The 24,251-nt window shown below is 41.6% G+C and overlaps 1 protein-coding gene across 1 annotated transcript in view; it reads right to left on the reverse strand.

Moving 5' to 3' along the window:
• Nucleotides 1–3,620: 3,620 nt before the first annotated feature.
• The window catches only part of DERA (deoxyribose-phosphate aldolase), a 59,691-nt gene continuing 39,060 nt past the window's right edge, over nucleotides 3,621–24,251 (reverse strand). Inside the window, exons 7-9 of the mRNA XM_052789579.1 lie at nucleotides 10,428–10,540; nucleotides 6,587–6,736; nucleotides 3,621–4,820 (exon numbers count right to left, since the gene is read on the reverse strand). Of these exons, the coding sequence (XP_052645539.1) occupies nucleotides 4,764–4,820; nucleotides 6,587–6,736; nucleotides 10,428–10,540 (320 nt within the window). The 3' untranslated portion in view covers nucleotides 3,621–4,763. The remainder of the gene's footprint in view (nucleotides 4,821–6,586; nucleotides 6,737–10,427; nucleotides 10,541–24,251) is intronic.

A 24,251-nucleotide genomic window follows, 5' to 3' on the forward strand; every position in this document is an offset into this window, starting at 1 on the left:
GACAGTTAACTCTATCCCAGCTGAAACCAGGACAGTTTTATATTACGCTGTGCTGTATAGAGATGATGCTCATCTCCACCAGCTGAGCCTGCAAAGATCCTTCCTCTACTCCTCCCATAGAGAAAGCCAGACTTGAAAAAACAAGTGTAGTCAATTTCAGTATGGCTTCCTCAGTTTGTTAACATTCTTTAAAAAATCCTTTGTTTTCATCTCAGCTAAGGAAGCAATTCTAAACTGATGCTTTTACAATTCAGTATTTTCAAACACTCTCTGCGATCTTGGAGATCTGTAACAGTTATGCCTCAAGAAAGCTTTGCTTCCAGAAGACAAATTTTCTGCAATTCCCAGGAATCAGCAATCCACAAGATGTCCCCAGTGCTCAGAACAGAGCCACTTAAAATCACTGGACTCATTAGGAATGGCTAGAGCGTCTTGTTGGCACTCCTTCATTGCATCAATGTTAAGTTTCATTAACAGCTATTAAAACAACTTTGTCACGTGTTCTCTTGGTAAATGGTTACTGTACATCCTCACAGAAGGGGAAGGATCTGTAAATTGTCTACAACAGAGGAGAGGTCCCTACAATATAGCTGGTTGGGACCTGACAGTCACCCATCACTTGCTTACTCTTGCTTTTAGGGAGTGCAAGGACTGCAACCCTTCTTGATGCTTCCTTTTTTCTAAATCTTACCACCTCTTAATTTAGCACACCTCCAGCTTTCTGGGATTTTATTAAAAGTGGTCAATCAGTAATTTTATCTATGGTGTCTTTGCATATTAAGAATACTCTTATCCTTGGTTGCCCTATTAAATAAGGACTGACCAGATGGACAATTCTCTGTCTTTCTCTCCTGGGCAGGTTACATCTAATTAAAAGCAGTTCCCTCCTTCTACTGCACATTATACGTATCATCCAGATGTCAGCACTGGTAATTTCAGCAAAAGCTCACCAAGATTTGGATAAAACTTGCTGTTGTTGTTTTGTCTTTTTTTCCCCCCAGGGGAAGCAAGGAGCCAAAGTTCCAACTGAGCAAAATAAAATTAAAAGTAGATCAGTTTTTTCTGTCTCAGTAGCATGTGCTATAGTATATAATGTATGTTCCCTGCTTCACAAAGGAAATGAAAGAATGAACTTATACGACTGATGAAATAAAGATATCAAAGTATTACTTGCCCCAGCTGATATGTACACTTCACATATAATTACTATTTAATATCTTTGTTTCCTACAAACCAGGAAAAAAGCTTACCCTCTCTCCCAATTCCCTCTTCTTGTAAATAAGCTGATGCAGAATCTTCTAGATTTGCAGTTTCTACTTGACTTTCTTCTTGAATTTATTATCTTCTTTGCAAAGTAATGTGGTCTACAAAATGAAGCTATTTAAAATCCTAAATGAATAAGTGTTATAAAAATAATAAATTGGTATACAAGACTGACTTGCACAAAACATATGTTATACTCTGAAATATATTTAGACGGGAGTGCATAATTGCCTGTTCCTTTTCTAATGGCCTGAAGCACAGCGCTAAATCTGAACTTTTCCCAAAGCCTATGCAGCGACGGAGCGACACCCCCTCCCTGGTTCCTGCCTGAGTTCAGGTCCCCATTGACTTTCACGTGCTGTCTGCAGGAGTGACGACCAGCTGCAGCAGCCTCGATAAATCTCGACTGCCCCCTGACCACGGGAACTAAATAGCAGCAAACAGCCATCAGCGATGGGAAAGATGGAAGAGAGGGCAGTGGAAGTGCCGGTCAGGGCGAAGGGCATTACTGTGAGTGCTTCCAGTTCCCTGTGGGTGGGGGCGTAGGTCCTGCCACACCAGCCTCCAACCAGAGCTCAAACCGCATGTCAGTCCCTGCCTCCCCCGTGTCTGGCTCTCTCACGGGCTCAGTACTGGAAGAAGCCCAGTGATGCTTCTGGCCCTGCCCGGCCTCCCTCCAGCCACAGCAGGGGCCCAGGAGCCCCACTTCAGCTCAGCCTATGGCCCTCAGCACCTCCCTGAGCTATGTCGCAGGAGTGCCGGTCTCCAGCCCTGCCTCCGCCTCCACCTCCAGGAGGGACCTCGGACCTGCACTGTTGGTAGCTGTCTCCTGGATGGGCCCCTTGGACGTGCTTTGTCGTAGGTCTCCAGCCTGGTCCCTTGCTGCTCCTGATGGGACCCCCGGCCCAGGGTCACCCCCTCGCATTGTCTAGGGCTGTCAACAGACCAATACTTGGCTGGTACCAGCAGCAGTAGGAGGATTGAGAGACGAGGCTCTGGGTCACGTTGGGGGTCCACAACCACAGATAATATGAATACAACTCACTTGAGTCACAGAGAAGTTAACAACCAGTCACTCTGTAACACTGAGCCTTCTGCTTGTTCCTCGAAAAACAAAACCCCAAAACCAGAATCATCTTTATTTGAATGTGTTTGCAGATTCTGTTACTTTTACGTTTCTTCTTTTTTTCCCCCTAAAATTACAGGTTTCAACAGAAAAATGTTTAAACTACTTCCCCATCCAGCTTCTCCCAAAACACTGGCTGGCTTGGAGTTGCACAGTATTTCACATTGGTGTGTTCGTAAAGTTCATGGAAAAGGGAAGTGGCTATCTTCAACCTTTCAGGAAGCCAAACCTCTCCCTCTGCAAATGGAGCCTGTTCCCTCTGAAGCAAAGTAACCAGCGGCAGCCCATGTGCACATCAAAACTAAGGGGGACCGTCAACAGAAATACACAATTCCTCCTAGCAAGTTCATTAATCGACACGTAGCTCCTGTGGAAACAGTGAGGTAGTTCTCAGAGGTACTCACATTAAATAGTTAGGTGGTAAAGTTGGACCTTCATTAATTTTAAGGAACTACACAGAGTCCTTCACCTAAAAACTAAAGCAGCTCCAAAAAATAGCTTCTATCTTTGCCCTAAATGTCCAAAAGACAGCCAACAACAAAAAAGTGTACTTTGCAAGCGAGGTGAATCTTTCTATTATGAAAGTATTGAAATACACTCTAACATTTATATGGCTAGAGCTAAACAGCAGCAAAATCCAGTGTGCAGCTGCTGGGAGGGCATGGCAGAGGGTCAACCTGGCAAGCACCTGGTGGGAGCTGACTACATATAACAGGCTCTGTATTTCTGAAAGCTCAGCAGCAGAAGTTTCGTCTAAATATGCAAACAGGCACTGGATTTTTCCTTCAAGAAACTGGCAGTGAAATCAGAAGGAAAACCTGTGCAAAAAAGGCCACTTTCCAGGTAAACAAAAGTATGAAAATGAAGTCACAGCTCAGCCTCATTTTCTGTGTTGAGACCTAAACCAGAAAAAGGCTGAGAGCCTTGGATGAACTACTTCCTGGGAAACTAAGACCTATTTTTAGTACTGAGCACCACATATAGGATTTTGCTTTCTGTATATGTTGTTTCTCTGGCATTTTTTTTTTTCCCTATTCAGCTTTCCTATCTGTCCAAGGTGTTCTGTAGAGCACTAGTGATTCAGGTGGTATAACCAGATAAATAACTGAGTTATTATCTTTATGAAGCACAGATCTTTTTGTAATAAATGTACCTTGTAGTTTGATTTACAGCAAAATCCTCCTCCTCTTACTTCCCTGATGAGACCTACTTAAGTCAGTGAGACAAGTCATGATGATAAGATAATTAAGTTTTTAGTACAACTCTGGTTAGTGAGCAGAATGCAGTTCTGAAGTAATGAATCTACTAGCTCCAGTCTGATATTCAAAAGGTGTTGATGATTTCGGTATTATTCTTAATGTGCTCCGAGAAAAGTACTTTTTACATTAAAGCTGTAAACCCCATATAGGACACAATTCAAATCACCTTTTAAATTAAAGAATTGCTTTTAGAATGGCAAAGTTGAAGTTCAGCCAGCATAGCAGTGACACCTCCAAACTGACAATCAAACCCCCCTACACCGAAATGGAAAGATTTGCATGAATGTGTTTTAAAATGACAGGAGACAGGAATGGGAGCTTCTAAGCAAGTTAGACTAAAATTTTAAGAGTAAAATGCCTAAAAATAGGCCCCTGAATGCATAGTTAGGCACCTATATAGAGGCTGCTTGATTTTCAGTTGTTCTGATCACCCAGAGCTCCCATTAACTTCAGGAGAAACTGTGGATACTCAGCTGTTCTAGAAATCAAGCCACCTTTATTCAAGGGTCTAAATATGGATGTCTGTGCCCAAGTTTGGGGGAAAAAATAAAAAAAAATAAAAAAAAAAAGGTTTTTTTGCTACAGAGACATTTTATAAAAGAAAGTAATAGCCAGGTTTCATTTTCTCAGGTTACAATGCTTGAAACTGAATCAACATAACAATTAACAGTGCAACACATCTGTGGCAGAAGATTTTGTCTGAGGTGAATGGAAAGCTATTCCAAGATCTGTAGCTCTTAATTAGCAATCTGAAACATTCCATAGATATTTCATATTCTGCGACTGCAAAGTGTTACCAGGCCACCTAAATCTTTTTCATAGTATTTCAGTGTTGCCATTAATAAGCTTTTCAGGCTGGTCTGAGGAAGACTTTGCAAGATTAACTTTGCAAATCTGTAAGAATTAACTATTTAACTATTTCAGAATTACCATTTTTTCTGCTTTTGGATCAAGTACAACCAGCAGACTTGAGCATATTTTTAAATACTATAAAATATGAAGAAGGGAGAATTAGGCCTTTAATTCTACCGTATGCACTTGGTTGTCAGAAGACTTCTGAATGCTGTTGGCATAAAGACCTCTTTTGTAAAAGTAATCCTGAGTTGATTTTGTGTCTAAGCCATTGCCAGGTCATGCTGAACTGCATAAGAGCCAGTCACATGATAGAAAATCTGCAAGAAAAAAGAAAATTTATGATGGAATTATATATGAATATAAATCTCAAAGTGTCAAGGAAGTAACAAATTAAAGGCATGCCAGATGAAGATGATAGATATTTGTGTGTGTGCGCGCGCGCACATAAAATATGATGTAATATACCTTTGTATATTTGTTTATAGGATCTGAACTAAGGGCTCTTGCTGCTTTGCTTGGAAAAAAAGAAAAAAGCAAAGACTCTTGTTGCTTTCAACTAAGCTTTCAAAAACAGCTAGGTAGAAGACAATGATTTACTCTCACTGTAATCTGGTTTTGACAATTTCATTATTATTTTGTGATATTCAAAGTATCCAAAATTGCTTATGCTTTTATAAGGCTCATTTCAAACTATTCTTTTAACTGTACTGTCTTGGGGGTGGGGGAGTGTTCTCCCCATTGTCTATGTTTGTTTGGCTTTTTTAAAATACCTGTTTGTTTTACCGAATATAATGATTGGGACATTTTATCTTACATGTTTTTAGATGGGACAGTATAGCAGAGCTTTGGTTATGACTGGGGCATTTGTGCAATCCCTGGCAGATAAAAGGATGCCACCCTTAAGAAATCAGAACAAATTGTGCGACACAATCACTGGCTGCGTTGTAAGACTCAGCAGCAATGGCAGTGGCAACAAGAAAGCTCATGCTGCTTTGTCATAACCAGGGACATGATTTTAGGTCAAGAGTGAGGCAGAGGCAGTCTGGCAATGAAGCAAGCCAATATTATTCTCATTGCAGGAGTGAGCCAGGGGTTTTCAACAGTCACGAATATTCACCTGACATCTCTCAGCTGTTCTATATTTCTTAAGACATGTCAGCATTTCAGTTGCTAGGAAAGGTGGGGAAAGGGAACAGACCAATGCTTTTTTCCTCCCCCAAATCCCCTACATCTCATGTTCTCCCACCAGCAGCAACAGCACAAGGACTCTCAAACTTTTTTCTTGGTTAAAGCTAATATCACCTCATCTCCTGGGTTTAATGAACATGGGAGTGAAGTTCAGCAGCCCCAATGGTTTAGTAGCTCCTATGACACTACACTGTTCTCAACTATGCTGTATCCTTTGGGGCTGATACCCTGTGCCAGTGAGGTAGGTCATGGGTAGATAGGTCAGAATCCTTCTTCCCACCAGGAACTACACATTGCCACTGCACCTCATACACTGTTTGTCTGCCAGGAAACACAGCGACCAGCCTGCACAAAAATAAAAGCAATTAGAAAAATGAGGCTTTGTAGGAGGCAATTGCTTTTCTTCCCCAGGAAATAATCAATATGTAAAAACTTCTCTATCAGCAGTACCATATGTAGGATGAGACGTGACTTTCTCCACAGCATGGAAATATATTGTGAACAGTTGCAGCACAGTGACACAAATGGTCTGTGAGGTATTTTGAGGGCCAGCTTAACTGGCAACATCTAGGAGTTCAGGGGAGTGCATTACCGTGCATTTGCAAAAGACTCCATCCATATATGTACAAACTGAGCCTCTTTGCTTACTGCATTGCAAACCTGGCCCAGGCAATTGCCAGCTGCTGGAATATCAGGGTCCCAGACGCCTGTAATGACAGGCCAAATTTAAAGAAATACTGGGCTGGAAGTGAACCTGACGTTAATAATGAATTAGATGTATGTTCTATTATCTTTTAAAGAGCACCAAAAAGCATATTCTGCAAAAACAGTAAGCCAGCATGTTTAGGAAGGTTACTTTTTCTCTCCATCAAGCTGAAAACCATTAACAACTAACCTGTTTCTCAATGTCTTCCAGCAAACTACTGGCACCCAGGCGAAAGAGCTCTGGTGTTAGCCATTCCACTCCCAGTTCCTCCTTCACCAGCATAAGCCAAGTAATAGCTTCTTTTGCCGTCCGAATGCCCCCAGCAGGTTTAAATCCAACCTTTATATAGAAAAAAGAAGTGCAATACACATTTTCATTCATCAGCAACCCTAGAAGAGCAATCAGCATTTGTACACCAGCAGTCTCAAAGTGCCTGTGGTGTATGTAACAACTCCACTCGGTAAGTATCTGACTGCAAACAGTAAAGCTCTGGACTAGTGCTGAGAGCTATCAAGCCTCAGTCATCACTGCGAAAGATAACATTTTCATCCTGAGGGACAGCAACTGAGGAGTAATACTTTTGACCCCAGTGCACTTTCTCAGGAGCTGGGTTGGAGGTCTAATGGGAGCACTTTGCCCATAGCACATATTAGCCCAAGGGATTTAGGCAGGACCTGGGATATGTGTGTATTACCTACTGCCCACGTCACAATCTAATTCCAAATGTGTAACAACAAATATACATGCAATAACATAACACTAAAGATGCTGAAATAAAGCATGTGAGGCAGCTGGCTCATGTGGAGAGCAGTGAGAGATGGCTGTACTTCATAAAAAGCCCGTACACCACAGTTACACATGATTGGGCTGTACATTCAAACCTATCAGAGGTTTAATTTTCACTAAAATTTCCCAAATGGGAATTAAATTAGGTCTGTCTTTACCAAAAATTGAAAGTTTTGTGCTTCACAGGAACTGCAAAACTTCTCTCCCAACACATGCTGGATATGCTTTTGGTCACTTGATGTGAGATACATGTCATATTTGGTCAGGTGAACTGCCATGTATGTAGAGGCACACATGCCAAGAAAAACCTATCTTTGAGGTAAAGCATGTCTTGAATCCCATGATCAACCTGCTGTGCAGAGCCAGCACTGAGGTGACTTGGCAAGCACCCCTAATGCCAGTCTTTTGGTTACATGCCATTTAAACGCATCTCATTCTGAGACAGAGCTTGTGACATGCAGCTATCAAATCCCTCGTCAAAAATTTTGTCACCTGCATTAGCCAAAATGTTGGCCTGCAGCAGCTTACTAAACTCTTGAAAAACAAGGTGAATTAGGAAAAAGTGTTTCCGCATTAAAAAAAAAAATTAAATCTGAACAATCTGTACAGTAACACACAGTGATTCTTTCTACATTTCCCTCTGCCATAAACCTTTACCTTGGGTACTCCTTCCCATCAGCCTCCTTCTGCAAGAATTATTGTCCTGATTTCTGTATATATGTTCCTGAAACCTCACTGCATTGAGGATTTCTTTGTACCTTATGGATATAATACTGGAATCAAAAAGTATCTGGTTTTAAATGTGTTTGGTAATTTTTTTTTTTATAGTGATTTCAGGACAAACACAGAATAAATCCTTCTCTCACACTGAAGCACTGTGATAACAGCATATTTTGAATAAGATTATAAAGAACAATAACAGGAAAAGCTTTACAAATCCAAAACACGAAGACTGTGTTTTTGTGGATGGATGGGTGGATGGATGTGTGAGTATATGCATACATCTGTTAATATTAGATTTCCAAAAGGAATTTAAACCACAGCAACTGGAAAAACATCTTCTAGACAATAAATTAAAATTGTGGGAATGTCTTTTCCCTCAGGAAGAGAAATTCTAATGAAATTTAAATTTAGATTTCTTCCTAGAACTATCACAGCTCTTTGAGATAATCTGTGGCAAAACCAAGTAAAATAGAGTTAATAAGAGAATTAAAAACACCATGCAGAATTCCTTCCCCTTTTAGCAAATTCTGAAAGCTCTTTTCTTTGCAAAAAAGCTGACAAAGACAAGCTTGTCCTCTCCTCCCTTTGCCAGCTTTCCAAACGGCACATCTGACTGCCATAAAAACACAAAAAGGAAGGGGGGGCTAGGGGTGGAATTTAATTCAAGAGCAGTACAAAGTCCAGCTACCACTTTCCTGCTGTTTCACAGCATTTCATTATTTTGCTTAATAAGTTCATCTCCTCAAGAATTTTCTCTTCACCTTATATTATTAAAAGTAATAAGTTTTTCTGGATTGGAGGTTTTCCCAACAGAAAAACCAATTTATGTATGTCCTTCAATAATGACAGGAAAAGATTATTTCCCATTATATTGCACACTTTTCATATCACCACCACAGCTTATCATTCAATAAATGTTACTCTGCAACTTGTTCCTTTCCTCGAAGAAGTTTAATTTCTGTATTAACCTGTTTTTCCCAGCCAACTCCTTGCTAGAAAGCATCCCTACAGCAGCAAAATTAGTTTGTTAAAGAAACCATTTAGAAATCTCGTCATTGATAATATTGTCTTCAGTTAATAAAAACACATAAAGTCAGTTTACATCTAATTCACTGACACACACAGGCACACAGACATAAGCACTCATTCTTAATAACACATTTTATACCATGAATGCATCCTTTTAAAGCAAAAGGTGAATTCAACATTTATATCCAATTATAGGTACAAAGCTCTGTTAATGCAGCAGAGCCCAACCTGGCACACAGCTCTTGCAAGCCGCACGGGTGCCGAGGTGAGTCAGCCAGCCCCAGGGATCTGCCTCAGGTTGGCAGCAGTGACAACGCTCCCACAGAGGCAAGATTATCAGAGTTGTTGCATGGCAGAGATGCAGGGTGGGGAAGGGAGGAGTGAGGACAGCCCAGGGACCCACGCGGGCCTCATCTAGATGACTACAGAGAGCAGATGGACACACGTCTAACCTGCTGTCACATGTTCCTCAAGCTCCAACAGCCCCTGAAGCCATCTCAGCCCCTATGCCACTGCTCATCCCATGTCCTAACATCATACCTTGAAAGGTCACCTGCAGAAGGGACAGAAGGGTGAGCTGGAGAGGACAGAAGGGTGACCCAGAAATGGGGAGAGGGTCTTAGCTAGAGATATGGTTTCCTTCCCTGAGGCTGCAAGTGAGGACAAAGCCCACTGCTGAACGCCAGCATCAGATTTAACTGGCAGCCCCCACTTGCCTGTGGATAAAGGAGGTGAGAGGTGGCTTAAGCCTGCCTGGATAAACTCCTCCTTTCTCACTGCTTCAGCGCAAGGATGGATGCACAGATAGTTCATCACTGGGTATGCCACACGCTCCCCCCTGCTCCTTGTCTCCACTGACCTCACTTGACAGTGACCTGACGGATAAATGTTGTGTACCAGGACGTAATGTTCTTCTGGCCCCTGTCCCTCCCTCCCTCCCTCCATCCCAGACAACAGGATCCAACTGGATCTGCCTTCTTGTCCCCTTGGAAAAGCCCTCTGGCGAGGGAGGAAAGAGCAGAATTTATCCCTTGGGCTGGCAGAACAAAGTCAGAAAACACAGTTGTGTACACTGGACAGACTCTTGATGGCTATAAATTTGTATAGCTCCACTGAGGTTTATGGGAGTATGCCAGTCACTGTCAGCTCGAGATTTGCCCTGTTATTAATGGAGATGACCATTTAAATACCTTAAATGGTGAAACAAAACTCAAACCCAAGTGCAGCAGGGGATGCATCAAGATTGCATGAGTTTTTAGGGAATGAAGTAAGAGTTACTCAAGGGAGGAAAGCCAAAAGTGCTGCCTTTTTTTTCTAAATATTAGCAAATCAAATGAGGAATAAAAGAGAGAAGTCCCATTACCTATTGCTCATATAGCCATGGAAGCTAATGTATGTGGATTTATATGTTCTGTGTTTTGAAACTATTACAGTCTTATGTCTTTCTGAGTGAGCCTGTTTGGTTAATTTTTATAAAGGTAGTGAGAATTACCTTGTTGCCAGTTTGCCAGTAGAATTCTCTAATGGCTCGCATCATGACTATTCCAACTGGAAAGGTCGCGTTTTCCACCTCCTTTCCTGTAGACGTCTTTATAAAATCAGAACCTGAAAGGAAGTAAAAAGCTTTATGGTAGTTTTAGAACAACAGCCACTCTGCACATACATAGTTCACACTCTCCAAAGATGTCCTCGTGCTTCACAGCAATTATGAAGCATTCCTTTACATGTACCCATGGCGTCAGTGCTAACCTTGCTCTGGTCAAGGCTAGAGCAGGAAGATGATACCCATCCAGTTTCAGAGCAAGTCAGACATCCCAGCAGCTAAATGAACATCCCAGCTCTTAATTCTTTGCTCTAGCTATCAGACCAACAATATCTTCAGGACAGTCCAATATAATATATGCTCCTGTACAGACACTCAACATATGAGTATATATACATTAATAGGAATGTGTCTGACTAACCACAATAATGGAAATTATGTCCTCTGAATAAATTTTGCTTCTAAATCAACATTTTGATATTTCCACAAGGATCTTTCTGAATAGAAACAATTTTCGTCATTTCTTTTAATTTAACTTTGCATCTATTTAGTCTCACATATGACAGTTTAGTACTGTATCTCCCGCAGCTGTTTAAAGTGAAAGGAAAGAAATCCCACGTGTATTTACGAAACAGCTGTGTAATACTGTAAACAGGGGGAAAAACTCCCTTATGCATTTTGCAATTGTAACATTGTAAATTACTCTACTTAAATCCATGGTCTGATATAATGCAGTAACAAGGCCAAAACACCTGTGTTATTTAAAGAAGGAGAGTTAGCTTTGGCTTATTTTTTTTCTGGTTTCCAACTTGTGAACAATATTCTCCACTGCCTGTCCTGAATACTTGTGTAGTGTTCTTCTGCATTCTTGCTGCTCTGGGTTGCCTTAAAATGAATCCTGCAGCACAATATAACAAAAAACTAAGAAACTAACCAAAAAATTTGCCTTGCAGTGTATGATCCTGCGCTGACACAATACAATGACAAAACTTCTTTAATTGCATTAGGGCGCACTTCATCCCTGGAAACCTACTTCTTAGAAAAGGTGTACAGTGGGATCATTAATTATCAAAAGTAATCGGGAGAAGAAGAGGGATAATTCAAATATCATGTAGTAGTGCATCATCCACTTCAGTCAATTGGAACTGCATCTGCTTCCACTTCAAATTTGGCTTAGGGTCCATTTTGTCTCTCATTTGAATGATGATGCCTCTACAACATCCCCTAGAGTAAGCAAGGAAAGTTTCACTACTGGCTTAAGCTAGAGCTGCCTAGACTACATTTTGACGGTGTGCTGTGGCACACTGCAGTGACCTGTCTTCCTGATGACACAGCTGATTGGCACGCAGGTAGGTCTCAGCCTGATGGGAAGTTAAGACAAAGCCAGGCATGTTTCTGTGTCCTGTGATTTAAACATAACCAAAAGGTATCAATAACATTGTGTCTTGTAAGATCACGGTTTTCTCTGTAGGCTCCCTGTCTAGGCACTAACTCAGCCCACTGGTGGTTAAATTGCACCCTCCTATGACGATTCCCATTTTAAAGAGAAACAGTTATTTGCGAAAAAAGTTCTAACTCCAGAGAAAGTGCAATGTGCAAAAGAGGCAATTAATAGTTGATTGAGCTTTGCAAAGAACGGAGCACATAGGAGAGACAATTGAGTTACATATTTCAGAACTACTCCCTTCCAGAGAGACACTACGGACATCTGATAGTCACATTAAAACAAGTAACAGTGGAAGTGAAACTTCAACATAGCTAAATTATATTTTTAATTTCCCTTTCGAAATGTAACACTTAAAGTCCTTCAGTGCAATACTTTTCATTTTTTCTAGTATAAGGTAAGTCAAAGCTTTTATAAGTCTTATAATTACAAGTCTCTATGGTACAGTTTCATTAAAAACTTTCATTAAACAACAGCTGCCCTTGTATATGGTCTTCTAATCAATTTGGTCAAACAGAATGACTTCTAATCAGCTGTTGATAAAAATAGAAGATGAAATTTTAATTCTAATAGATTAACCACAAACTCAAGATAGTCTTCAAAATCCATCTAGCTCTATTCTCCAGTGGATTTAACGACTATTCAGCAACTCATTACTAAATAGAACAAGATGAACATTTTCCAGTTCATTAAAGAAATGTACTATGTATTTTTGCATTGTCCTCATGATTCGTTACAGGGAGTCTTAATTACAAGATAATGGATAATGGTTATTAAATGCAGACTCCAGTAATGAAGCTCTATTCATTTGCGAGCCTCAGAGACTGCAAAGAGGGGAAAATAAAATTACTAGCTTCAAAAGATTAACGGATCAAATTATTATTCAATTTTGAAAATCTCATTCAGACTTCATAGAAACAAGAAGAGATTAAAAACTAGTATTAGTACAAAAGTAGTGCATTTATATATTTATTTTTAAATAATAACTTAAGGCTATTACCAGAATAATCAGCTTTAGATGTGATTATTAGACAAACATACAGCCAATTTAGTAGCATCCTCTAACAATGAAAACAATACATTTTTATTTCCTGAACAAATTCTATTTATGACACAAGAGCTTGCTAGCAGGATTGCATGCAGCCTCTCGCAGAAGACAGAAGATGCACACTAGCAGAGAGGGCCACAATGGAAGGTGCTATTAACGTTTAGATTTCAAGAATGAAAAGGGGGATTTAAAAATCAACGACTGCCGTAAAAAGCACCTCATTAAGTAGGCTTTATGCCAACCTTGTAATAATAAGGGAGTTTCACCAAGTCTATTTCTTATTCAAGTTTTCAAAAACAAGCCTAAGGAATGAAGTTCAGCAGGAGTTTAATCTGGAAATTTAGGTGATTATTTAGAAACTGAGTTTTATCACCCATCTTCTCATCTTCCTAGGCTAATGTTAAAATACATGCTGGATGGCTTTCCCCTTCCTTAGAGTAGGTTACATGATTCAATGAAACATTAAATCAAAGACTTAAAAAAATGAGTTCTTCAGGGTAGATTTCCAGTGAGCCTGGAAAAGGCCACGCTTTCTACTCTTTTCCAATGCGTAACCACAACAGTACATTGCCTTTCAAGGCAGCCGGTCATGTAAGACTCATCGAATCGGTAAAGAGCAGAGATATCAAAGCCTTTTTGAAACACAGCAGCATTACACGACTGTTTCAGGTGGGCTTGCTGCCAACCTAGCAACCCACCTGTGTGTGGTACATTACAGCACCACAGCCTGGCAAGCACAAACTGCATCAGCTTACTTTAACCAGAGATGGAAATCTGAATAAACCTTAAGAAATACGAACAGTGCCACAGCCTCTGTTTGAGAGGCTCTCTCTGGTCGAGAGCATCCCAGCTCTCAGCACCACTGGGAGCCAGACCACTTGGGCTGCAGTCACACGTCTTGTGAAATCAGGTAGAGTATTTTAAGATATTAAATCCCCTCTTCCCTTGCACTCTTATCCCCCATACACACACGACCCTCAGCCACTGCACTCCACCAAAGACCACTCAAAATAAGCCAGCTGAATGTGCACACACTAAAAAGAAAATCACTGTCTTCACAGCGTGTTGCCTGAACCCATACCTGGAGGTCAAGATGAAGTCCATTATATTACTTCTATTCTAGATACTCACACAGCCTTATTTATGGTAGCACCTGAGCAGAGGTGTAGAGCTGAGGTATACAGAAGCTGAGTGACTTGCCCAAGGCCTCTCAGCAAGCATTTGGCAGGGCAGGGATTGAATGTCCTGGTCTCCCGAAGGCCAGAGGAGCTGCCATGACTGGCCCACTCTACTGCTATCCCCTGCATCATCTTGAAATGCTACAAAGCTTCCCAGTCCGTGTAACATTGAAGCAGACCATGAGACCTGGAGAATCTTATTTAGACGACAGCATCCAGGAAACGCTCTGGTTCCATAGTTAGGCAATAAGGAATAATAAGCAGTAGAGCAATCGTGGAGTAATCACAACCTTTTGGTTGTGAAGTGCTTCAAATGCCCTTGGGGAATGATTATCTCCTGATAACTACAGACTCTGTGTTGTTGCCTTACTCTTAATAAAGAACAAAGATGCGTCTGGCAGTTTTAAACAATAGTTTAGAGAGAGATGGTTGCAGAGGGACAATTATGCCATGCTACTTTGTAAGTATTTGCAATGAGCACAAATATATCTTGGTTGCTGCAACTCAGACATAACAATATGCAGTGACATAGGGTGAACACATATCCTTCCAAGACTTCTAGGACTGGTGGCAAAAAGAGGCATGCTGCTGAGGGGACCTGCAAAAGCCCCTGCTGTTTGTGCTGACAGGGTAGCAATGATAAAATAGTACATTATCAAATGTGCATAAAGTCCCATTAGCAAGTCATCTTTCTATTTTATGAGTACCTAAAATAAGGGTCTTAAGATTCACACACAATTAGTCTGACTAGGGGTGACCAGGTTATCAACCCTCTGAAAATAAGAGGCAGGGCAAGATATAAAAGGCTAATGTAGTAGCTAATTCTTGTCAGTTGAGTCATTGTAATTGTCCACTTACATGTCCTTATCCTACTCCAGTGGCAAGATAAAATACATTCCCTGCTAGCTTAACTTTGCCATTGAGGACGAGAAGAGAATACAAAGCTGTGACAACTCACTTTAGCAGTAGCTTTAACTCCATCACACATGGCTACACTGCCAGACCACTTGGTTAGGTGTCTATGCATGTTTTCACACGCCTGTGTCTATGCTACCATTTTGAAAAATGCTAGCTTATAACTTGGTCTTTTGTGAACTGCCTATTTTTTGCAATTCTTTTTGGAAAAGTGTCTGCACGGAGGGGAAAAAAAAATCACATCACAGGGCTCCATGTTTAATGTCTGTTTACAAATAAGACAACCTTTCTAATGACCCATCCTATCATCTCGGTTTTCAAGACTCAGAATGGATGCCTCCTATCTCGTATACCACCTCCGGTAATAGGCGTTCTGCAGGCCAAATGGTGCCCTTAGGAACACTTACGCATGCACGCAAAGGGACAAATTATTAAGTCCATACTTACGCAAAATTCCCTGTAGATGATGTCTGAAAGAATTCAGCATTGCTGAATTATGCATAGCTCGCTAATGCACTATTATAGTGTCTACCACAGGTCTCCATAGAATACTATTACTTAATTAGTATTAGTTTCTTGTGTGTTCATTTAAAATGTGTTTCTTTAGAAGGTTCAACAGAAAGATCCATACCACCTTCTGTTGCTCAGCTAGATAGCATAGGCTCTTGCTATTTTTAGAGCATTCCTTCCAATCCAATCCCTATTTGGTATGGTGAAAGAGAAGATAAATAATTGACATGTGCTCCGGGCTCAAAGACTGCAGCTGGCATTCCTGCCAATGGTGGCTCTTGGCATCACGCTTCAAACCACACTAAAGTGCAAAAGGAAACATGCTCCCAGTCCCCTCCCATATTGCCAGGCAGAAACAGTGTTGGGAGATGCCCGTGTGCAGGAGCAGTTCAGGCAATTACATGCTGCTGGAACAGCCATTCCTCTTTGTCTCAAAAAAAGAAGCAGCAGGATATCCTCCCAAGAGTGACTAGTGGGACCACAAGGAAGCTTAAGGAATCCCAGTATTGTTATCTGTTGTTAAATTTCATGTTTCTTTACCGAGATGTCATTTTTCTTCTTTAAAACCATGTACCATGTATTACACTCAAGGGCTTTACAGTGTATGACCTATATTAACCTTATTTCATTTTGCAGATGGCATGACTGGAACTATTTAAGCAGTTTGCCTAATGACACATGACGAGCCAAAGGTAGAAAGAAGAAACAAACAATGCATCCCAACACCTAATCCTAACCTTACTATAATCACTGAGTAAAAATACACCTTTCCTCTCAGCTTATCCACTCACAATGCTGTTTTCCTTTACAGACTATTCTGTGGGCTATTTTTTGCCACATCCCTTCTGATTTTAAGCAAGACGCAAAATACAAGAGACATCAGTGCAAATCTCCTCTCCACTCTCCCACTCCACAGGCTCAGCTTGAGAGCACACCCCAGCGCACCCAGGGCAGGAGGGAGTGCTGGTGGCACAGCTCTGGCCCCAGGTGCCCGAACCCATGGCCTCCTCCAGCACGATACCTGTGACAAAACAGAAGCAGGCAGCCGTGGCGCATTTTATCCAGTGGAGGGAAGAGTGAACAGGGTGAAAGGAGTAGCAGAAGTGGCATGTGGAGATAGAAGTGTGTCGGTTACCATTAGCTTTAAGATGTGGCTGTTCCATCAGCTACCAAAATACCTGAAGAGTAAGGGGGAAGGGAGTAGAAGAACCACAAGCAACTGAAAAAACCATGGATAGTGTGCTAGTGGTAAGAGTAGCCGCAGCACCTGCATAAAATTTATTGGAAGTGCTCCGCAGCATGCACGGAGGCACAGAGCAGCAGGCCTGCTCCCTCTCATTGCCACCACCACCATCATCTCCACAATTACACAGCGGCTACCTACAAAAAAGGCAGTCACATCTTTCAACACATCGTTTCGACTCAAAGATAGTGATGGCTGAATTCTACAGCCTTAATGTCCAAAAGTCATCATTTGTATAAAAAAAGCTAAAGGTTATAAAATAACACATTGTCACTGTACGGGGATATGGATGTGGCCAGGGGCTAAGAGGGGGACGGTGACCTTCCCTGCTTTGGCAGAGTGTTAGTGTCCCACATACAGCATGCTGGGTGTCTGAGAAGGAACCGCAACATTCATTTTCATTGCTTTACCAGTAACACACAGGTTGCTCCTAAAATAGGTTATTGCTTCTCTATGGACCAACATAAAGGTTGGCCTCTCCTTTCAGATGAGATGTGGGCACTCAGGTTCTCAGCACTGAGTCACATGCTCCTGCTGGGCTGGGTCAAAAAGCAAAATGCTGTGGGAGAAACTAGACTTGATTTGAAAATCTCACCCATTAAGCTTCCTTTACAAACACTGAATTGCATTGCATCCTTTACTTGTTCACACTTAAACTAATCTAAACAATGATAAACTATTCTAAACTGTGATATAATTAAAACAGCACTGATCTAGGTCAGGCTTTTTCCCTCTTGGCATTCTTGGTTTTGGATCAATACATCTCAGTCTCTCAAAATGTTGTGCAATACATGACATATTACAGACTGAGGCTAAAACCCTGATATACCTACCAGTAATAGCACTGCAGTTTGGAAGAAAATAACTATGCATGACTGCTTAGAATCACAGCACTACATGGCATACTGCATACCATGTTTTAGCAACCACATTTAGCTTTGTGATTTTAATGTTGATAGCAACTTTGAAACAAATATGTTACATTAAAACTCAGGTATGCTTGTCTATTAGCTTGTAACAAAATTACTTAAATTGAAGAAATAGCTGTTTGAAATCCGTTTGTAAATACTCCACACCGAACAAAGCAAGTAGAAAATCAGTCTACTTTATCAGAAGGTGCTATGAATTTTAAAGATTTAAAAAAAAAAAACCCATACATAATATAGCCAAAATCATGACACTTCAATGTCATTTTGAGTGTTTTTCAACACCTCATGATAAAAGCAGTTTAAGATTCTGTTCTGACTCTAACCCAGAGAAAGGCAGGATTGATTTTTGAGATTTAAAAGTCATGTCTTAATGCCACAATCAGAATCTGTAGCACCAGAGCATCCAGCCTCTTTGTCATGCAGAAGACAAATAGCCAGCATCAGCCCCTCTTCCACACTGTTCCCTACACATAAAAAGGCAGCTGGCAGGGGTGGAGGCTTCAGCACTGAGGGGATTTCCAGTATCAAGGGCATTTCCCAAGAGCACTTCGTGGCCAATGTCAAGCTTTTGGCTTAGCCTGAAAAAAAAATATAAGGTGCCAGATCTCACCAGACTCATCTGGCGCATGGAGCTCCACCTGGGGATGGATGAGGAGCTGACCGAGAGCTTAGGGGTCAGGATTCAAGGGAGGGCAGGGAGAGGTGACATTATGGGGGTCTGCTACAGGCCACCCGACCAGGAAGACCGAGCGGATGAGGCCCTCTATAGACAGATAGGAGCAGCCTCACGTTCACAAGCCGTGGTCCTCACGGGGGACTTGAACCACCCCGGTATCTGTTGGAGGGACAACACAGCAGGGCATAAGCCATCCAGGAGGTCCCTGGAATGCATTGATGATGAATTCCTTCTCCAAGTGATATAGGAAGCAACAAGAAGAGGTGCTGTGCTGGACCTTGTTCTCACCAACAAGGAGGGGCTGGTGGGGAATATGAAGCTCAAGGACAGCCTTGGCTGCAGTGACCATGAAATGGTGGAGTTCAAGATCCTTAGGGCAGCAAGGAGGGTGCACTGCAAGCTCGCTACCCTGCACTGCATCAGAGCAGACTTTGGCCTCTTCAGGGATCTGCTTGGTAGAGTACCATGGGCTAAAGCCCTGGAGGGAAGAGGGGCCCAAGAAAGCTGGTTAATATTTAAGGATCACCTCTTCCGAGCTCAGGAGCGATGCATTCCAGCAAAGAGGAAGTCAGGCAAAAACACCAGGAGGCCTGCGTGGATGAATAAGGAGCTCCTGGACAAACTCAAACATGAAAAGGAAGCCTACAGAAGGTGGAAGCAAGGACAGGTAGCCTGGGAGGAATACAGAGAAATTGTCCAAGCAGACAGGGATCAGGTTAGGAAAGCTAAAGCCCTGATAGAATTAAATCCAGCCAGGGACATCAAGCGCAACAAGAAAAGCTTTTATAGGTACATCAGTGATAAAAGGAAGACGAGGGAAAATGTAGGTCCTCTCCGGAAGGAAACAGGAGACCTGGTTACCCAGGATATGGAGAAGGCTGAGGTACTTAACAATTTTGTTGCCTCGGTCTTCACCAGCAAGTGCTCCAGCCACACCGCCCAAGTCACAGAAGGCAAAGGCAGGGACTAGGAGAATGAAGAACCGCCCACCGTAGATCAGGTTCGAGACCATCTAAAGAGCCTAAAGGTGCACAAGTCCGTAGGACCTGATGAGATGCATCTGTGGGTCCTGAGGCAACTGATGGATGAAGTGGCTAAGCCACTATCCATCAAATTTGAGAAGTCATGGCAGGCCAGGGAGGTTGCCACTGACTGGAAAAAGGAAAACATAACCCCATTTTTAAAAAGCGAAAAAAGGAAGACCCAGGGAACTACGTGCTAGTCAGTCTCACCTCTGTGCCTGGCAAGATCATGGAGCAGATCCTCCCAGAAACTATGCTAAGGCACATGGAAAATAAGGAAGTGATTGATGATAGCCAACATGGCTTCACTAAGGGCAAATCATGCCTGACGAATTTGGTGGCCTTTTACGATGGGGTTACAGCGTTGGTGAATAAATAAAGAGCAATGGACATCATCTACCTGAACTTGTGCAAAGCATTGGACACTGTCCTGCATGACATCCTTGTCTCTAAATTGGAGAGACATGGATTTGATGGATGGAGCACTTGGTGGATAAAGAATTGGCTGGATGGTCGCATTCAAAGAGTTGTGGTCAACGGCTTGACGTCCGAGTGGAGTCCAGTGACAAGTGGCGTTCCTCAGGGGTCAGTATTGGGACCAGTGCTCTTGCCGGCAACATGGACAGTGGGACTGAGTGCACCCTCAGCAAGTTTGCCGACGACACCAAGCCGTGTGGTGCGGTCGACAAGCTGGAGGGAAGGGATGCCGTCCAGAGGGACCTTGACAGGCTGGAGAGGTGGGCCTGTGTGAACCTCATGAAGTTCAACAAGGCCAAGTGCAAGGTCCTGCACATGGGTCAGGGCAATCCCAAGCACAAATACAGGCTGGGCGGAGAATGGATTGAGAGCAGCCCTGTGGAGAAGGACTTGGGGTACTGGTTGACAAGAAGCTCAACGTGACCTGGCAATGTGCATTTGCAGCCCAGAAGGCCAACTGTATCCTGGGCTGCATCAAAAGAAGCGTGACCAGCAGGTCAAGGGAGGTGATTAATTCTCTCCCTTCACTCTGAGACCCTACCTGGAGTACTGCGTTCAGCTCTGGAGCCCCCAGCTTAAGGACATGGACCTGGTGGAGCGAGTCCAGAAGAGGGCCACGAAGACAACCCAAGGGCTGGAGAACCTCTACTATGAAGACAGGCTGAGAGAGTTGGGGTTGTTCAGCCTAGAGAAGAGAAGGCTCCAGCAAGACCCTATAGCAGCCTTCCAGTACCTAAAGGGGGCCTACAAGAAAGCCAGAGAGGGATTTTTTACAAGGGCATGTAGTGACAGGACAAGGGGTAATGACTTTAAACTGAAAGAGAGCAGGTTTAGATTAGATGTAAGGAAGAAGTTCTTCACTGTGAGGGTGGTGAGACAGTGGAACAGGTTGCCCAGAGAAGTTGTGGGTGCCCCATCCCTGGAAGTGTTCAAGGCCAGGTTGGATGGGGCTTTGAGCAACCTGGTCTAGTGGAAGGTGTCCCTGATCATGGCAGGGGGGTTCGAACTAGATGATCTTTAAGGTCCTTTCCAACCCAAACCATTCTATGATTCTATGATCTGTGATATGTTTGTTTCCTCCTGGCTTTTATAAATCGGGTAGAACAGGTTACTTAGGGGCTTGCATAGAGGACTGAATATTCCAGTTCCAGTAATCATGCAATTACTAGGAAAATGTTAGGCACTTTTAGTTTAATTTTTATAATACTTGAAAGTCTTCAGTACAATCAATTTACAAACACATAGATTCTATCACGGACTTCCTGGGTGCAGGTGTTGGGCATTCTCTTGATGCAACAAATATCCAAAGGCTAACACCCTAGAAGGCCTTACCTACACATAAGGCAGCATATTAAAATGGCAAGCTATGGTTGTTTTTAAAAGGTACTGAGTTACTCACAGCTCCCGCTTCTTGTAAGTTTTTGCCCCTCAGAGCATTTCCTTCTTCTTTCCCCATCTTGATAATCTGACATCTGGCAAAACTGCAAAAGCCCACATGTGTAGGCTGCAATGTGGGTGAGAACTTCAGGTACTGACAGATGTTTTCACCGCTGTTTTAGGTTTCTAACTCTTCGGGTAGCCTGAATACCAAAAAGCCTGCCAGTCCCCTTCAATAAAAAAACAACCAAAACTGCTGACTGTGCAGCCACACTCCAAGCAGGAGGCACCTCTCTGCTGGGGATCAGGGAAAGACACACTTCTGTTTTTTTAATAAATCTTTTTTCCCCCCCACTGTATTATTAATGATGCTTACATGGCAAAACTAACAATTTTATTTCAAAGGGATGCTTTATGAAGGCATGTTGCTGATAAATTCAGTCAGACTTTTCTGGCATAACAATCTACTGAGCACTACTTTAAAAAATGAAGGAAATCAAAAAGACCCTTAAGTGCCACCAGAAATAGGCAGCAACTCATAAAGGGTATTTAATATGCTGGGGCACTGTTTCTCCACCTCCATTTGTCAACAGCCTGCATTCTGATCTGGTCATGGACTGCAATCATGGTGAGCATCTCAAACCAAAAGTACCAACAATCTGATTAAACAACAGCCTGGGTTTTGGTTAAAAATAGTTAAAACTGATACAGAAATGCACATTTCTTTAGTCCACTGGGAAAATGAAGATGATACTTCAGTCTTCAAATCTACATATCATATATAGGTTTTATATTTTTAAAAACCTACACTAAATATATATATGTTATCGTTTTGTACTTCGGCATTCCACCCTTTTTACTGAAATACTGTGAAGGAAAGAAATCGAGTATCAAACTCTCTTTGTGTTAGATGTATATATATCCTCATAGGTATTTAGTGGCAAGTTATTAAATGTCACTATTCATTGACACAGTACATTTTATATCTTTCTTACAAAAAAAAAAATCTATCTAAAGTTTGTAGCTTTGCATGGCAGTATTTCAGAGCCCCACTTAGGTATCATTGGCTTCTTCATCCACACTTACATGTTCAGAAATAGAAGTAATTAAACAAAATATTACCTGTGTTTTACTGAGTTGTCCCTTGCCAAACTGCAGCGGTAGTGATGGTGTCACCATCACACCAGGAAGCACAAGCGCCTGGTGTATACCTTTCCGTCTGTAATCCTAAGTTCTGCATAAATAGCAAAAAGTTTCAATACTGTCTCTCCATTTGAGCTTGGTCCTAAGCAAGCTCTGTTGAGGTTATAGAGCATAACAGTAAGCAAAGCTACCCAAGGCTGCACCCCAAAGAAACAGATATTTGATGTGAACAGACAGACCTTAACCCAATAAAAGTAAAGCCTTGCAAGATCCACACTTTTAACTACGAGTTCTAACAATATCTGAATTGGTATTAATATTTTCTGTAGTGACTCCAATTATTAAGTGTCAGGAGTGGGATCATGAGACATACTACCATGTTTTGTGTTTCATACATAATCTGAAAGAAAACTATGAAAGTTTAAACACAGTCTGTGGGGTTCTTGTTTTTAATAGCAGTCACTTTTAATTAAAGTAAATCTTGATCATGCCATGAGACTAAAAATCACAAGTTTAAAAACCTGTCTCTTGGCTCTTCTCTCCCCCATCCCAATAGCAATGCGTACATTTCAATAAAGCAGCTGTTTTTCACAGATACTGAATCACAGCTAAGTTATGTGGAATTATGTGTTCAGCATTTCTCTACATCAAATCACATACAAAGGTATCTAATAGGTATTTACATTGGAAAACACTGATCTGGAGTATAGCAGTGTTGCATATCCCTTATCTATCAACTAAGCACAGTATTCACTTTGCTTTACATCTTCTCTACAGTGCTTTAAGGCCCCCAGACATTAGCCCAAAGCAAAACCACAGTCTCCATTTAATTACCTATCTTTTCAAACTTACTGTGATCAAAATGACTGAGTTAAATAAAATGGTTACTAGTAACAGGAGACCGTTGTTAACCAGCAAGCTAAGGTGGGTGTATGTGCATAGAGTTCAGAAGAAAAAGATGTTGCTGCATGCTGTTTGCTTCTCCAATGTGAATTTACAAAGAGCAGTGAAAGTGCAGTATCAAGTGAATTAGCAATAATTAAAAGGATTAAAATCCCAGAAACCAATGAAGTCAAAGAGAAATGGAAAATGGATTCAGCCCTAAAAAGATAAAATTATTTAACAACTTATTAAAACAGTTCATCATTGTAATTAAAATCCAAATGCCTAGAAAAAACTGGCACAAGAAAGGTAATTATTTATGAGGAGGCTTTAAAAAGCCATTTATTGTGAATTTGGGAGAGAATCAGCCTGAAAGAGTTGGTAGTAAAAAGAAATTGTTTGTTTATTCATAAAACTTATTTTGGTCTAGCATACCACTAAGAATCCCTAACATCTGCTCAATGGCAGCTGTAAGTAACATTAGGAACACTCAGCCAATTTATATCTTTCCTTTTTATTAAAAAATAAACAAGTCTTTTTAAATTATTCACTAGTAAATTAACATAAAAATCAGTGCTGTAGCAACTCACATTTTGTGGAAAGGAGTCTGCAAGCTTTGTATGATCATGATGATCTAAACATTTCTACGTTTCACTGACTACTTGACTCTTTATGTGATGTCCCACCTAATTTAGCAAATGAAAACGCAGAAAACCTACAAGCCATACCGGAGTCATGGCCGTGAATAATACAGAACGCATCACTGATACCTCAAATGCCGTATCAGTTGCCTCCTTCCAACTTGAACAGATTCTGTTCTTACCTTCCCTTTGCCTTCCACCATTTAAAAATTCCACTCAAATAATCTCAGATCCGCTCCTGCTTCTGTCCTTCATGAACCAGACATTAGACAGTAACCTCAACTGGCA

The sequence above is a fragment of the Harpia harpyja genome, chromosome 6 (assembly GCF_026419915.1).
Source record: "Harpia harpyja isolate bHarHar1 chromosome 6, bHarHar1 primary haplotype, whole genome shotgun sequence".
NCBI classification, from domain to species: Eukaryota; Metazoa; Chordata; class Aves; order Accipitriformes; family Accipitridae; genus Harpia; species Harpia harpyja.